Here is a 17307-nt window from a genome sequence, read left to right on the forward strand (position 1 = left end):
AGATTGGGTAAAAGTGCATTGGACAGGTGATAGTGAAGATGTGCAGGCTGAATGGGATTAGAATGGGTGGATGGAGAAGGTTGGAAAGAGGAGAGTTACAGAGTGTGAGTAGAAACTGAGGGAGTAGTACGGAAACCAAAAAGGTTGGTGTTGGAAGAGATGGGTGGGCATGCATGTTTGGAAATGTTGTAGGAACAGGGGATAGATGGGGAAAAAGCAGCTTGATATTGCTGGGCATAGTACTGGAAATGGCTTGCATGTATCCATGTTTTAATGCTTGAAGAACCTACTGGAGCGCATTAACTTTTACTGTTTCAGTGAACTGTCATGGTTCAGTTAGAACTTTGAGAATGATCTTGGTGTTGAAATGATTCGAATCAGAAAGTAAACAACTGCAAAAAATATAATTTTAAATTATTAAAGCTCTACATAAAATATCACACAAATTGTCTAATTTAGGCAGCATTTTTTACCCAAAATATCAAAGAATTGCACATGCTGGAAATCAAACAAAATCTGAAATTGTTGGAAAGACTTAAAGTTCTGTCAGTATCTGTGGAGAGAAATCAAAATTAATGTTTCAGGTCAAGTGACATGTTCTGAAGAGACATTAACTGCTTTCTCTTCACAGATGCTGTCAGTCCTGCTGAGCTTTTCCAGCAATTTCTGATTTTGTTGCTTTTGTTTTTATCCATTTGGTATTAGTAGTGTGGAAATACTGAGAAAATGCAACACAGGAACAGTCTGATGAAAGTTTTCTCCCCATTTTATCTGCATCATCTGAACCACTTTCTTGTCTACTTTCTTCGACTGTCTACTAACTTTATTGTCTCCCAAATTTTATAGAATTACTAGTGCAGAAACAGCCCAATATTTTAAAGAAAATTTTAAAAGTAAGGATGATTACATGAGGTTTTCTCCCACAATCCAAAGATGTGCTGGTCAAGTGAATTAGCTACACTAAATTGACCATATGTTAGGTACATTAGTGAGGGGTAAATATAGGGTAGGGGAATGATAGGGGTGGGTTACTCTTCAGAGGGCTGGTGGGGACTTGTTGGACCAAAGGGCCTGTTTCCACACTGTAGGGAGTCTAGGAGAAAGTGAGGACTGCAGATGCTGGAGATCAGAGCTGAAAATGTGTTGTTGGAAAAGCGCAGCAAGTCAGGCAGCATCCAAGGAGCAGGAGAATCGACGTTTCGGGCATGAGCCCTTCTTCAGGAATGAGGAGAGTGTGCCAAGCACCTAGGCGGAAGATGAGGCGCTCTTCCTCCAGCCGTCGTGTTGCTATGGTCTGGCGATGGAGGAGTCCAAGGACCTGCATGTCCTTGGTGGAGTGGGAGGGGGAAGTTGAAGTGTTGAGCCACAGGGTGGTTGGGTTGGTTGGTCCGGGTGTCCCAGAGGTGTTCTCTGAAACATTCCGCAAGTAGGCGGCCTGTCTCCCCAATATAGGGAGTCTAATCCATTTAATCTAAAATCTCAGCAATTTAAAATCATGGGAGCTCCAGGTTGAATTCCTGAATCAGCTACAACATTGTCTCCTTGCTGTGAGGATTCAGTCAGCATTCCCGCCATTAATCACTGTCTATCCAGGGCTACTGAAAATGCATTTAAGTGGTGCTAGGCTGATCTTGCAGGCAGCTTTAATCCAGATTACATAGAAATCTTGAGACAATGTTACAGCTGTAGGCAATTGCAATTAGTAAGTTTGCAGGTGACAGCAAAATTGATGGAGTAGTGGACAGTCAAAAGGGTATCTCGGAGGACAGTGGGACCTTGATCAGGTCGAAGGAGGAGTGGCAGGTGGAGTTTAATTTAGATAAATGTGAGGTGATACGTTTTGGTAAGTCAGGGCAGGGCTTGTTCAGTTAATGATACGGAGTGCTGCCAGACAAAGAGACCTTGCAGTGCAGATTCATAGTCCCTTGAAAGTGAAATTGCAGGATAGTGAAGAAGGCATTTGGTATACTTGCCTTTACTAGTCAATGCATTAAGTTGGGATGTCATTTTGCGGCTGTACAGGACATCGGTTAGGGCACTTTTCAAATACTGCGTTCAATTCTGGTCTCCCTGCTCTAGGAACGATGTTGTGAAATTTGAAAGGATTCAGAAAAGATTTACAAGGATGTTGCCAGGGTTGGAGGGATTGAGCTATAGAGAGAGGCTAAACAAGCTGGGTCTATTTTCCCTGGAGCATTGAAGGCTGAAGTGTGACCTTATAGAAGTTTATAAAATCATGAGGGGCATGGATAGGGTGAGTAGCCAAGGATTTTTCCCCCCATGGTAATGGAGTCCAAATCTAGAGTGAAACTTAAAAGGGTTCTAAGGAGCTACTTTTTCACGCAGAATGTGCTGCATGTATGAAATGAGGTGGTGGAGGCTGGTACAATTACAACATTGAAAAGACATCTGGGTGGGTGAATGAATAGGAACGGTTTAGAGGGATGCGGGCTAAATGCTGGCAAGTGGGATCAGATTAATGTGGAATATCTGGTCAGCATGGGCGAGTTGGACCAAAGGGTCTGTGTCCATGCTGTACATCTCTGTAACTCTAACTTATCCCTCTCATCCCTGACTTGGAGATAGCAGAAATGGATTGGGGATTAGGAGATCATAGAATCCCTACAGTGTGGAAACAGGCCATTTTGGCCCAACAGGTCCAAATTGACCCTCCTAAGAGTATGTAAATGTGTTGCTGGAAAAGCGCAGCAGGTCAGGCAGCATCCAAGGAGCAGGAGGATCGACGTTTCGGGCATGAGCCCTTCTTCAGGTGTCTCCTGCTCCTTGGATGCTGCCTGACCTGCTGCACTTTTCCAGCAACACGTTTTCAGCTCTGATCTCCAGCATCTGCAGTCCTCACTTTCTCCTCCTAAGAGTATCCCATCTGGACCCATTCCTCTACCCTATTACTCTATAGTTTGCATGATCAATTCACCTAACCTGCATATTTGTGGATTGTGGGAAGAAACCAGAGCACCTGGAGAAAATCTACACAGACATGGGGAGAATGTGCAAACTCCACACAGTTGCCTGAGGCTGGAATGGAATCAGGGTCCGTGACACTGAGACAGCAGTGCTAACTACTGAGCCACCATGCTGTCCTTACTGAGATGAGTCACTTGCTGCAGAATAGTGCGTATCCAGTTTGTGATCTGGTTTTGCTGTGTGAGAATAAGATTGGAATGTGTGACATCTTCCATAAAGTCTTTCAAATGCCACCTGTCTTATGTTACTTGAGTGAAGTCCTGACTGCTGGCACTCTTCAATATCTCATCATTTTGAGTTGCTGCCCACAGGAAAGTGTCTGATGTAAGGTGAAAAGGACCAGAGTAGGTCGTCAGAAAGGACTGTAAAGATGGTTATTTAATGATGGGGGTAGAGATTCCCATATCTAATTGTCCTTGAACTTCATGGCTTGCCAAGCCATTTTCACGTTCAGTTGAGTGCTCCGAATCATATCCTATTCCACAAGCTGTCATAAAATATATCAAACTCCAATGAAACAATCAAAATGATTAATGTTGCCCAATTGACTGTTACTCAGGATGAAAGCAATTTGTATCAGTTTTTGTCAGTAACTACAAAATGAACTATTTATTGTAATACACTTGACTCTAAGAAATACAGTGAGAAGAAAGAATTTCTAATTTATACAACCTAAACTTCAAAAGTCCAAATATACATGTGCAAAATCACAATGAAAGCAGACAAAAGGCAAGCAGTTTAAAACATCCTCTGGGTGGGAAAAGAATATAGATAGAATAGAAAATTTAAAAAAATACATTTAATAGCAAGAGAGCAACTATTGAGAGAGTAGGACACCATGAAGGTCAATGAGGTTGTCTTTGTGTTGAACCTCATGAAGTGGGAGATATATTAAATGAATATTTTGCATCAGTTTTTACTGTTGAGAAAGAAGTGGAGGCTAGAGAACTTGGAAATAAAAATTAATGGCTTGAAAGCAGTTCACATTACAGAAGAGGAAGTACTGGAGGTCTTGGATAACATGAAGGCAGAAAAATCTCCAGGACTGGATCAAGTGTATTCCAGATGTTATGGGAATTTAGGGAAGAAATTGCAGGGCTTCTAGCAGAAATATTTATATTGTCTATAAACATGGGTGGAGTACTGGAGGATGGCTACTGTTGTGCCATTGTTTAAGAAAGTCTGTAAGGGGAAGCCTGGAATCTCTAGACCTGTGAGTCTAACATTGGTGGTTGGTAAGTTGCTGTTGGTGATTCTGAAAGATAGGATTGACAGCATTTGGAGAAGCAAGGATTGATTAGAGACGGTCAGAATTGTTTTGAGTGAGGAAAATCGTGTATGACAAACTAGATTGAAATTTTTGAGGAAGTAACCAAAAAGATCGTTGAGGGCAGAGTGGTAGATGTTGTTTACTTGGACCTTAGTAAAGCTTTTGGACAAGGTTCTGCTTGGTAGAGTAAAGTTAGATAACATGGGATTCAGAGTGAACTTGCCAATTGCACACAAAGTTGGCTTTATGGGAGGAGACAGAGGGTAGTGATGGAGGGGTTTTTTTTCTGACTGAAGGCCTGTGACCAGCTGTGTTCCACGGGGATTGGTACTAGGTCCACTTTTGTTTGTCATTTATACAAACAATTTGGTTGAGATTGTAGAAAGCATGGTTACTTAGTTTGTGGACAGTACTAAAATTGGTGGTACGGTGGACAGTGAAGAATGTTATTAAGATTACAAAGAGATCTTGATGAATTAGGTCACTGGGCTGATGAGTGGCAGATGGTGTTTTATCAAGGTATCGCATTTTGCCAATACAAAGAAGGAAGGACTTATACAATTAATGGTAGGGCCCGGGGTAGTATTGTAGTACAGAAACCTATGGTTCAGGTACAGAATTCTTTGAGGTTTGCATCACAGTCAGACAAGTTGGGTAAGAGCGCGTTTAGCCTGTTTGTCTTAATTGCTCGGATCTTTTTGTAAGACAGTTGGGATGTCATGTGGAGGTTGTACGGATTGTAGGTGAGGCCTCTTCTGGAGTACTGTGTGCTGTTCTGATCGCCCAGGTATAGGAAGGATATTATTAAACTGGAAAGGACTCTGAAACGATTTACCAGGATGTTGCCAGGAATGGAGGGTTTGAGACATAAAAATAGACTGGGAACTTTTTATTTACTGGAGTGCAGGGATTGAGAGGTGACGTTATTGGTTATAAAATCATGAGGGGCATGAATAAAGTGAATAGCAAAGACCTTTTCCCTGAGATGGGGGAGTTCAAAACAGGGGCATATTTTTAAGGTAATTTAAAAATTTAAAAAAGGACAACTTTTTTAAGTAGAGATTCATGTGTGGAATGAACTGCCAGAGAAAGTGGTGTTTGCAGGTACAGTTACAACATTTCAAAGTCATTGAATAAGTTCATAAATCGGAAAGGTTCGGAGGGATATGGCCCAAACGCAGACAAACTGGACAAGTTCAGATTGGGAACATGGCTGGTGTTGGACTGGTTAGACAAAGCTTCTGTTTCCATGCTGTATAACTCTTATGGCTGTCTGACTGACGCTTCTTATTCCTGGAGCTATTCTTGTGGAAGTTTTCTGCATCCATTCAAATGGCTTATACTTGGCAAGGGAAGATTCAGGTTGATCAATCCATTAGATGCTTTTTGAAGATGATGTACATTGGAACGTTGCTCTGGGCAGTATTGTGAGTGAACTCAGTGTTAATATTTCTTGTTCGTTCACCCACCCACTCCTGATACCGACAATCACTCTGGGAGAACGACAAGTCTTTTGCAATGATGAGTGCTGACCTGTATGTAACTGTCAGTGTTTGAAGGAAATTGAAGAAGAAAATGCACAAGCAGCACAAGGGCCTTCCCTGTGGCAATAGGCTAGAATTGGAAGCTTCAAATGGTGTAATTGGAATTTAAGAGACTCACATCAGGAAGAAGGAGATTTAACAAGTACCAAATATTTTTTAAAAACAAGGATCATGCACTTTTTGCATTCTTCCTATTGGTAGAACTACATTAAATAAGCGGTACAGAAGGGCAAAAGATGTGACAAATTGACGTGTGTCTGTTTGTTGAATTCCATCTTGTGATCACTGACCTAGTTAATGATTCCATGAAGTTTGGAAAGGTACTTGGGTTAAATTTAGGACAGTGGATTTGAGGTAGGAGTTTGAAGAGGATTGACGTTTGAATGGTTGGACAGCTGAGTATGCAGATTCTGACGCTCACTTCCTCTTGTTATATGTTTATGTTGTCTCCCTCAGTTTGACTTGGAGCAGTTAGTCCTTGGGCGTTGCTGCTTCTCTCTAATTCAATGGTGAATTTACTCATTCATCGTAGTTTCTGATTTTTCAAAGACTGGTAGAAAGCAATGCCAATTTGTTTATCCCTCACTCCATTGAACTTGCAAACCAAATGCCTTTGGTTTGGGCTGTCAGTTGTTTCTGGCTCAGTCTTTGTGCCAACCTCCAAAGTCAGCAAGGAGAAGAATCTGCCCGAAAGATTTATTTTGCTGTAAGATTTGGATGAAAATGTACAAGTCATAATTAGTAAGTTTGCAGATAACACTAAAATAGGAGGTATTGTGGACAGTGAGGAAGGTTATCAGAAATTGCAGCAGGATCTTGATCGGCTGAGAAATGGCAAATGAAATTTAATATAGGTAAGTGTGAGGTCTTGCATTTTGGAAAGTCAAATCAAGATAGGAGTTTGGTGGTGAATGGCAGGGCCTTAAAGAGTGTGATGGAACAGAGGGACCTTGGAGTTCAGGTGCACAGTTCTCTGAAAGTGGAGTCACAGGTGGACAGGGAGTGAAGAAGGCTTTTGGCACATTGGCCTTCATTGAGTATAGAAGTTGGGAAGTTATGTTGAAGGCTTTTGGCACATTGGCCTTCATCAGTCAGGGCATTGAGTATAGAAGTTGGGAAGTTATGTTGCAGTTATACATGATGTTGGTGAGGCCACACTTGGAGTATTGTGTTCAGTTTTGGTCAGCTTGCTATAGAGAGGATGTTGTTAAACTGGAAAGAGTGCAGAGGAAATGTATAAGGATGTCGCCAGGGTTCAAGGGCCTGAGTTATGGGGAGAGATTGGGCAAGCTAGGACTTTCTTTGGTGCAAAGGAGACTGAGGAGGGATCTTATAGAAATGTATAAGATCATGAGAGACATGGTTGGGCAAATGCACTCAGTCGTTTTCCCAAGGTTGGGGAGTCAAAGACTGGAGGGCATCAGTTAAAGGGGAAAGAATAAAAGGAATCTGACAGGCGATATTTTTGCATTGAGGGTGATACACATGTGGAATAAGCAAGTGGTTGAGGTGGGTACATTATCAACATTTAAAAGGCATTTGGACAAATACATAAATAGGAAAGGTTTATAAGGATTTGGGCCAAGTGCAAAGAAATGGGGTTAGTATTGGTGGGCACCCTGTCTACTATGGACCAATTTGAGCCAAAGGGCTTGTCTCAGTGCTGTAGGACTTTATAACAGAACTTTATGGAAAGTTGTGCACATCAAAACGACCTTTGGAGCCTATTGAGATCATTTTTGGTGCTGCAGGCTGGGTGTAAATTCAAGTCCCATTGCAGCAATTTGATGCTGCAAATTGAAGTTGTGGATTAAGTGTTGTATCCAACTGGATGCAAAAGATCCGCTGGTGCATTTTTGAGGACCAAAACACATCACCTGTTAAATTATGTCCCCGTCAGGATCTAGCTGTGGAGGTTTGCTTGCCATTGTTGCACTCTGAACCTTATTGACTGCACTGGCTGGGAAGCCCTTTGAAGATCTGAAAAGCTCTATAAAAATACCGCTCCTATAGGGTGGAGTAAATTGAATGGGATCAAACAATGAAAGCAAAATTGGAGAGTTTACAGTTTTAATACTTTTAATTGCCGGCTTTACAAAAATGCTCCTTTTGCTATGTTGTTAGCTTTTTTGCTAAGTTTGCAAGCTCTGAAATTGTTAGAAGTATGCACTTTTGAAGAGACGCAGATTGAGGCGTTTGAACTATACTACATTTTTGTCACATATAAAACTTACATTGAAATTTCAAGTCATTTGGATTTCTGCCCTGACTATTCTTGTTAGCCTATACTTTGGTGTTACTGAAGTTATATCTTTTCTCAGCAGTTACAGTGTGAAGTTTGCAGATTAAAAGGGTGGACCACTAAACTCCTCAAACTGGAAGCAGTCATAGAGTTATAGAGATGTACAGCACAAAAACAGTCTTGCCATAGTGGAAGAAATGTAAACACATTTACAGGACTTTTTAACTAAAGCAGGTTAGCTCTGAGCAGCCCATTTCACTGAAGTGGCTTGAGTTATAGTGGGACTACCAGCATTCCACTAATACTGAATTGTTAAATTAATCTTAGGTTAAGGAGCTAAAATTGCAATATGGCAGGAACATGTGGTAGTGAAACCAAAGTTTCTTTTTCCTCATGTTATTATTTTCAATTAATTTGACTTGGCCTGACCCCCAGGTCTCACTCAGTAATGGTGTTCTTAAAGTACTTCCTAGGAGAAAGTGAGGACAGTAGATGCTGGAGAGTCACAGTTGATAAAGCATGGTGCTGGAAAAAGTATAGCAGGTCAGGCAGCATTTGAGGGGCAAGAGAGTCGATGTTTTGGGCATAACCCTTCAGGACTGTGGAGAGAGTAGGTGCCAGTGCATGGCTCAGAGTGTGGGGTGGCTCAGTGGTTAGCACTGCTGCCTCAGAGCGCCAGGGACCCAAGTTCGTTTCCAGCCTTGGGTGACTGTGTGGAGTTTGCACATTCTCCCTGTGTTTTCCCTCAAGGTGCTCTGGTTTCCTCCCACAATCCACAGATGTACAGGTTAATAAATTGGTCATGCTAAATTGCCCATAGTTTTCAGCGATGTGTAAGTTAGGTGCATTAGTCAGGGAGAAAGTGAGGACTGCAGATGCTGGAGATCAGGTTGAAAAGTGCAATGCTGAAAAAGCACAGCCGGACAGGCAGCATCCGAAGAGCAGGAGAATCAATGTTTCGAGCATAAACATTGTTCCTGATGAAGAGCTTCTGTTTGATTTGCTGTAGGTAGCAGTTGTCCTGGTTTGATCCAAATTGAGACAATCTGAATATTGTCTAGAGTCCTTTGGGGAAAAGCCAGTTTTTATAGGCCATTACTGAAAAAGGTGACGTGGCTGTAGTAATGGGATTGTTTCAGGATGTGGTTGAACAGATTCAAGGTGGAGGAGATGACCAAGAGGTTGCAGTTGGAGAGAGACTCGCCGAAATCTTTGCGGAAGGAAAAGGAAAACTTCTTTGAGATGCGGATCCTTGGAAGAGGCTTCACAGTATGCAGCAAATAGGAGAAAGTGAGGACTGCAGATGCTGGAGAGTCAGAGTTGACAAGGCGTGGCGCTGAAAAAGTGTTATGCCCCAAATGTCAACTTTCTTGCTGCTCAATGCTGCCTGACCTGCTGTGCTTTTTCCAGCACCAAGTTTTATCAACTCTTAAACTACTTGCAGCAATTTCCAACTCATCTACTGTACCTTAAAATTATCCATGATGTGTTTTATGGACACCTCATTGCAACCTGCTTCTTGCAGCTGCTTAGAATTGCTACCTGAAGCAAACTTTAAGATATCTTCTGCCTTATCTCACTAGGGCGCTATCCAAAGTAACTTTATATCTGAAGTAAAACTGGGAGAATTATTTTGTAAACCTGTCAGTATTCTATTTCTATAAAAGTTTAAGGTTTTTATTGCTTCAAATTCTCTCTGCGCCACCTGAGTTTTACCTGTTAACTGTTATCAGAACTTCCTATTATTAAAGTTTGAAAAAATTGATATGAAAGATCTAGTAAAATCGAGACCAATGTGTTTGATTGGAGTATGAATGAATTGCCTTAAACTGCAGCAACTTTTTAGTGCAACTTCTGTTTTTTTGCATAATGTGGTGTACACAGCCTAAATCCATTCAACATTACCCCTTCACTTTTGACCCATGTTCCAATGCCATTTTCAGCATGCTTCTCACTGTTTTGCTTCTTGTCATTTATTTTCATGATCGCTACAATATTTGTTACTACCTTAACTGCAGCCTTAACTATAGGTCCATTGATCAATCTTGTGCAAAGCAACTGTGTGCCAAGGAGCTATTTATTTTTCTACACAGTGGTGACTTATTGTATGTTTCTGTACTTTGTTTCCAAGAGAAATGTTAAGCTGCTACATAAATGCAGGTCTTTTCTCCAAGATTCAGGGTGAGCTCTGACTATTCCACCTGAGTCAGATAGCTCAGTTGGACACAGATGTATCTGTTGTTTAATTTGAGCCTGGTTTGTTTCTAAAGCAATGTCTCAAAAACCCAAAGTATCAACATCAGGTGCTGACAAAAGGCTGTCCTTTTGGGCGGCACGGTGGCACAGTGGTTAGCACTGCTGCCTCACAGCGCCAGAGACCCCTCAGGCGACTGACTGTGTGGAGTTTGCACATTCTCCCCGTGTTTGCGTGGGTTTCCTCCGGGGGCGCTGGTTTCCTCCCACAGTCCAAAAATGTGCAGGTTAGGTGAATTGGCCATGCTAAATTGCCCGTAGTGTTAGGTGCAGGGGTAAATTTAGGGGAATGGGTCTGGGTGGATGCGTTTCAGTGGGTCGGTGTGTACTTGTTGGGCCGAAGGGCCTGTTTCCACACTGTAAGTAAGTAAAGTACCTTATTTCTCCATAACTTGCATGAGCAAGTTAAGCAGAGAGCAGATCAGAGAATCGGCACCTTAGAGCCCTAGGTGTAAACTTGGGTTGCATTGTATCCTGTGTGTGGAGTGAGTACAGTTACGCCCTCACATGAAAACCAAGTTCTTCTCTAGTTGGATTCACTGCACCATGCAATAGTTTTGAGTTCACAGAAATTAATGCTGTATGTATTCTTGCAGCCTCAGCAAGACAGCACAACTATGTATTTTATTCCAGTGCTATGAACAGTTTTGGTCCCCTTATTTCAGGAAATATGTTATTTCACTGGAGGCAGTTCAAAGTGTTGATAGTCTTTGGAACTCATTGTCACAGAGAGCTGTGGGGCAGAATATTTTTGTATCCTTGATCAGTAGGGAAATCAAGAGTGATGTTGAAATGGCAGGAAAGTGGACGTGAGGAGTGTTTGAATCAGCTGTGATCAGATTGAATAGCGGGACAAGCTTGAAGGACCAAACAATGGTATGGTAGTGGATTTTAACTTTCCAAATGTAGACTGGGACTGCCATATTGTTAAGGCTTTAGATGGAGAAGAATTTAAGTGTGTACAAGCAAATTTTCTGATTCAGTATGTGGATGTACCTACTACAGAAGGTGTAAAACCTGGCTGATGCTTGGGAAATAAGGCATGTCAGGTGACTGAGGTGTCAGTGAGGGAGCACTTTGGGGCCAGCGACCATAACTGTATTAGCTTTAAAAAAGTGATAGAAAAGGATAGACCAGATCTAAAAGTTGACTTTCTAAATTGGAGGAAGACCAATTTTGACAGTATTAGACAAAAACGTTCAAACGTTGAATGGGGGCAGATGCTTACAGGTAAAGGGAAGGTTGGAAAATGGGGAGCCTTCAAAAATTAGATAATGAGAGTCAAGAGACAATATATTCTTGTTAGGATGAAAGGCAAGGCTGATAGTTGTGGGGAATGCTGGATGACTGGAGAAATTGAGGGTTTGGTTAAGAAAAAGAAGGGAGCATATGCCAGGTATAGAAGAGATTGAGTGAATCCTTGAAAAGTATACTCCTACTGCTTTTATACTCTTAAGGGAAATCAGGAGGGCAAAAAGGGGACATGAGATAGCTTTAGCAAATAAGGTTAAGGAGAATCCAAAGGGTTTCTATAAATACATCAAGGACAAAGCGGTAACTAGGGAGAGAATTAGGGCCCCTCTGAGATCAACAGGAGATGGGGGGTGGGGGGAGAGATACTAAACAAATGTTTTGGATCAGTGTTTACTGTGGAGAAGGGCACGGAAGATATAAAATGTGGGTAAATAGATGGTGACATTTGCAAGGTTTGTAGCTCAGGTTGAGGTTTATGGTGTAGGTTTGCTCGCTGAGATCTAGATACCATCTATCTAGATCTAGATACCATCTATCAACCCCTCAGAAAAAGAACAGGAAATGACATCACCACAAACCCCAGGATAGGTTAGATCAGGTCAAGGAGGTGGGGTGGAGATGCAGGGCTGGACCTGGGATGGGATGGAGAGATTTGGAAGCTGGTAAATTCTATGTTGAGGCCACATTTTAGAAAGGATATGAACACATTGAATAGCGTGCAGAAGAAGATTACGAGAACGGATCCAGGGATAAAGGTAGATTGGAGAAGATTGAACTGTTTTCCTTGGAGAGCAGAAAGCCAAGAGGAGATGTAATTGATGTTTACAAAAACACGAGACGTCTGGACAAAACAGACAGGGAAAACTGTTTCCATTCATTAATAGATTAATAACAAAAGGTACAGATTTGAAGTGTTTTACAAAAGAAGTCAATGAAAAAACTCTCTTTCACACAGTGGGATGAATCAGGTCTAGAATGTATGACCTGGGAGTTTCATAGAATCAATCAAAGAATCCCTACAGTCCGGAATCAGGCTATTTGGTCCAACAAGTCCACATCGACCCTCCGAAGAGTATCCCATCCAAACACCTGAATAATGCGCCTAACCTACACATCCCTGAACACTTTGGGCAATTTAGCTTTGGCCAATTCACCTAACATGCACATCTTTTGACTGTGGGAGGAAACCAGAGCACTAGGAGGAAACCAGAGCATTAGGAAGGAACCCATGCAGAACCGGGGAGAATGTGTAAACTCCACACAGACAGTCGTCTGGGGATGGAATCGAACCTGGGTCCCTGGTGCTGTGAGGCAGCAGCGTTAACCACTGAGCAACCATACTACCTCACAAGTTTGTTGGAGACATATTCCATGAGGCATTTAAGAAATTATGAGGTGATTATTTAATAGATAACAGATTCCTTCAACAAGTGTTGGTGTCATTGTGTTGATTGGCTGCCTTGAATCAGTGAACTGGAATTCCTGCCGACTTGTTCAATTCTGTGTCATTGTAATATAGTCACATCTGGGCATCCTACTTCATTTCTGATTATCTGTGTATTCAGGTTTAGAACCAGACTTGTTCTCAAATACCAAGTTTTGTGTTTTGATGTGTAACCAACCATGGAAAAGACAAACTTGGTATTGAACTCTAAATTTTGATCCTTCGCTGAAATCCCAGAGATATTCATGCTGTTGGATCACCAAGGTTTCATTCTCAGCTGCAGAGTTACACTTTTCTAAAATCATTTTTCAATTCATTCAGAAAATGTGGACGCCACTGGCTGGGCCAATGTTTATTGCCCATCACTAATTTAAGCTTTCTTGAATTGTTGCAGTATCTGTGGTGTAGGTGCATCCACAGTGCTGTTAGGGAGATCTAGGATTTTGACCCAGCAACAGTGAAGTATTGGAAATGTTGTTCCAAGTCAGGTTTGTGTGTCGTTTCAGGGTTAACCCTGCCACACATTGTATATCCAATCTTTGGCTGTACTCTTTACCTCTGGTGTTATCTGCTGAATGGTTATTTTTTATGCTGTCCTGGATTATGCATTTTGCTCGCAACTTTTGAGCTCATCTCTGCCCTGGAGAAGTTGGTGCTGAGCTGCTGCCTTGAAACCCAATAATTGTTTTGTAAAGTCCAGGACTGCTGATCTTTGTTAACCCTTTTAACTGATTGATCAGAGAAAGCGAATGTCTTGGTGCTTTTAAAGATCAGTAAGTTTTTTTTAAACATTGTTATCCCACTGCTATAATGTATGCTAACATTTCTTTCTTTAATTTTAGAACATCCCTTCCATTACTTAATTGAGCCGCTAACTACAGATCGTCCGGACAAGAAATACTTCAATGTTCTTAAACTCAATGATCCAAGATATGGTAAGATGTTTGTCAATGCATTTTGATGGGTCATCCTCATTTGAGGAGATGAAGAATAGGCAAGATTGTACACTGATGAAATATCTGGTCCCGGTTTATTCTCCCTTCCTGGCCTCTATATTCCAGTACAGTATTCTGTTCGATATCTGTGAAGGTTTTTTTTAGATTAGATTCCCTACACTATGGAAACAGGCCCTTAGGCCTAACAAGTCCACACCGACCCTCTGAAGCGTAACCCACCCAGACCCATTCCCCTACCCTATATTTACACCTGGCTAATGCACCTATCACAATGGGCAATTTAGCATGGCCAATTAACCTGACCTGCGCATCTTTGGACTGTGGGATGAAACCCACGCAGAATCATGGGTTTGCACAGTCACCCAATGCGGGAATCGAACCCGGGTCCCTGGCACTGTGAGGCTGCAGTGCTAGCCACTGTGCTGCCCCATGGTTTGTCGGATGTGGCTGTACATGTTTCTGTTGATTGTTATTATATGCTGCAGGCATGATTCTCACAGCACAGCTTACATTTGTCAGTGAAATGACAAACTAGAAAGCAAGGTCTGTCAATGAGCTCTTTGAAGTTAACGGTGTCACAACATGAGGTAAACCCCTCTGCTAATTTAAACCAGGCACACAGAAAAGCTCACCTCGTGCCGCAATCTGTTAAATTTTGAGAGGCAAAGAACTATCCCAATCTCACTATTTAAAGTAAAAATTAAAAATTTTATTCTTTAAATCCAAAAGAGATCATTTAAAGCAACAATTATTTACAACTCCTTTCTCTTGAACCTATCTTTTACCTCCCAAGCTATAATACTGGTCTGATCAAAAAACTTGGATTAAGATTTACAAAAAAAAATCATGTATCAAAACCAGCTAGCTTTGTCGATTCACCTTTGTAGATTTTCCTCTGTAGATGTTACGCTGTATTTTACTGGGTTGGCTTTTCTTCGGTCTTCTGCTGCACAACATTTCTTATGGGTCAGTACCTTTCAGAGAAATATTGGGCGAGCAGTCTGTGCGTGTTGGTGTTCTTTGCAGTTCTCCCTCTAACTGTTCAAAATGCCAGTTTTTATAACCCAAAACATCGGATCATTTCATTTGTTTGATGTCATCCCAAACAGTAAAATTCAAATTTGATTGGATTTTGGTATCTGAGGCATAATTTAAACTGGCTGAATTTGAATTTGTTTTTGTTCCATGGCAGTGCAACTCCGGCTATTTTTATCAACCAAATGTTACATTTTAAAATTGTTCAGCACACTCTGTGCTTTCAGTCAGTCCTTGCTAGTTTCCTCTCTCTCTTAAAGGTACAGTCCACACCCACACCTACATAACAACGGCAAGTCGTTCAAGTTACTCAGCTCCCAAGGTTGAATGACAGTTTGTTGAGTTAGCAGTTTGTGGTACAGCTAACTCTGGGGCCCCATTACTGGCATTTTTGCAAGCAGGAAAACATAAGGGACATACAAGAGGAATGTGGATCGAATCTTTTTTGCAGAGTGGTAATGATCTGGAAATCAATGTCCATGAAGGAGGTGGAAACAGAAGGAATCAATTGTTTCAATGGGAAGCGAGTAGGTATTTTGGGGGCAAATAAACTTGCAGGGTTGCAAGGACTGATGGAGGGGAATGGGTCATGTTGTTACTAGGATGCAACTTTGACTCTTATGAGTCTGTTGACCCAAAAGCCTGCGCATAGGAGTGTCATTAACAGGTCGAATCATCATAAACTTTCAGATAGATGTTGAAGCTTGGTGAATCATTACTTTTGAGAGAAGAATCTGGTGAGAGGGTAGACCCTGCATTACCTTTGAGAACAGCCATTTTATTTTGAGTTGGTGGTTTAGTAGCATTGGACATCTCTGCCCTGGTGAGCTGCTGTCTACCTTGTGTGCAACCACAAAACATAAAGACAGGAGTAACTGAGATAATGTCCCTCAAGGCAATGAATGATGGTGAGGAAAGTTGAGAAAAGAAATAAATAATGATATATCATCCTGCATAGTTCATCTATCACTGAAATCCTTTATGTAACTATATTGAAGATTAATGTAAAATGACCAGTACTCGATGTTGAAGAACAGTTATACTGGACTTGAAACGACAAGTCTGTTTCTGTCCCCACAGCACTGGACCTGCTGCGTTTCTCCAGCATTTTGTGTTTGTTTCAGATTTCCAAAGTACACAGTGTTTTGCTTTTATATGGTTGAGTGCAAGACTGAAGAAGTGTCTTTTGTATGAAATCAATCTTTTTTGAAGTGCTTTCATACTAAATGCACCACCTTGATTGCAACTTGAAGTTATTCCTTTCTTTCTTCAACAGTGGGATTACCTTACTCTATCCGTGTACTACTCGAGGCTGCTGTTCGAAATTGTGATGGGCTCCATATAAAAAAAGAAGATGCTCTGACTATTCTTGACTGGAAAAAACAGCAAAACCAAGCTGATATTCCTTTCTGGCCAGCCCGGGTCCTCCTCCAAGATTTCACGTGAGTTGGAAAACTGTTCTGGGTAGAAAATTGAACTGTGTGTTCAATTGCCACTCAGGCTTTACTTGGTGGAAAAATGTATCTAATCAAGTAATCTGGTCATGGATAAAATCTTACAGGAAGTGAAGACAATTGAGAAACTTTTTCATGTCTATTTTTCATTACATGCAATTTGTTTCACATTACTACTAGATTCTTTACTCCTCTAAATTTCATTCTGGATAGGGACTGCCTGTGTAAACCTGCCATGCTATAACAAAAACCTTTAGCCAGTGTTGATGCAATTGTATCCCTGCTGTGTCTCCAACTCTAAAAGCTGTGCTGCAAAGAATTTCCAAAGCGCTTTAGCCTGCTCTAATTTCCCCAAACTGTCCTTTATCTAGTAGAAAAATACATTAACATTTAAACCATGCATCATTTCAATTTCATTTGTTTTTATTTAAACAGATTTGTTTCCAGTATCTGGAAAAACAGATCTTGTGTAAAAACCAAAGAATTATGGATGCTGTAAATCAGAGACCAAAATAGAAATTGCTGGAAAAGCTTAGCAAGTCTGGTAGCATATGTGGATCGAAATTAGAGTTAATGTTACGGAATGTGTGACCCTTCCTCAGAACTGCTGATGGCTAGGAAAATGTCAACCATATTGGGTTGCGCTGTGATTTTTGTCTCCCCTGTTCTGATCCTGAAAAGACCAGTAATGTAGAAGTCCAGGCTGATGCTCTGGGATTGTTGGTTCAAATCCCACTATGGGAGCTGCCCAAATTAAGTTCCACTCCTAAAGTCTGGAATGGAAAGCTAGTCTCAAATGTCAGTGACCATGCAACTGTCATTGATTGCATTCAAGCCCATTGAGTTCACTAATATCCTTAAGGAAAAGAA

The 17307-nt window shown here is 41.3% G+C and overlaps 1 protein-coding gene across 1 annotated transcript in view; it reads left to right on the forward strand.

Annotated features, from left to right (window-relative positions):
- Positions 1-13791: 13791 nt before the first annotated feature.
- The window catches only part of ireb2 (iron-responsive element binding protein 2), a 50774-nt gene continuing 47258 nt past the window's right edge, over positions 13792-17307 (forward strand). Inside the window, exons 1-2 of the mRNA XM_043680158.1 lie at positions 13792-13927; positions 16260-16425. Of these exons, the coding sequence (XP_043536093.1) occupies positions 13807-13927; positions 16260-16425 (287 nt within the window). The 5' untranslated portion in view covers positions 13792-13806. The remainder of the gene's footprint in view (positions 13928-16259; positions 16426-17307) is intronic.

This window comes from Chiloscyllium plagiosum, chromosome 40 (genome assembly GCF_004010195.1).
Source record: "Chiloscyllium plagiosum isolate BGI_BamShark_2017 chromosome 40, ASM401019v2, whole genome shotgun sequence".
Lineage (NCBI taxonomy): Eukaryota > Metazoa > Chordata > Chondrichthyes > Orectolobiformes > Hemiscylliidae > Chiloscyllium > Chiloscyllium plagiosum.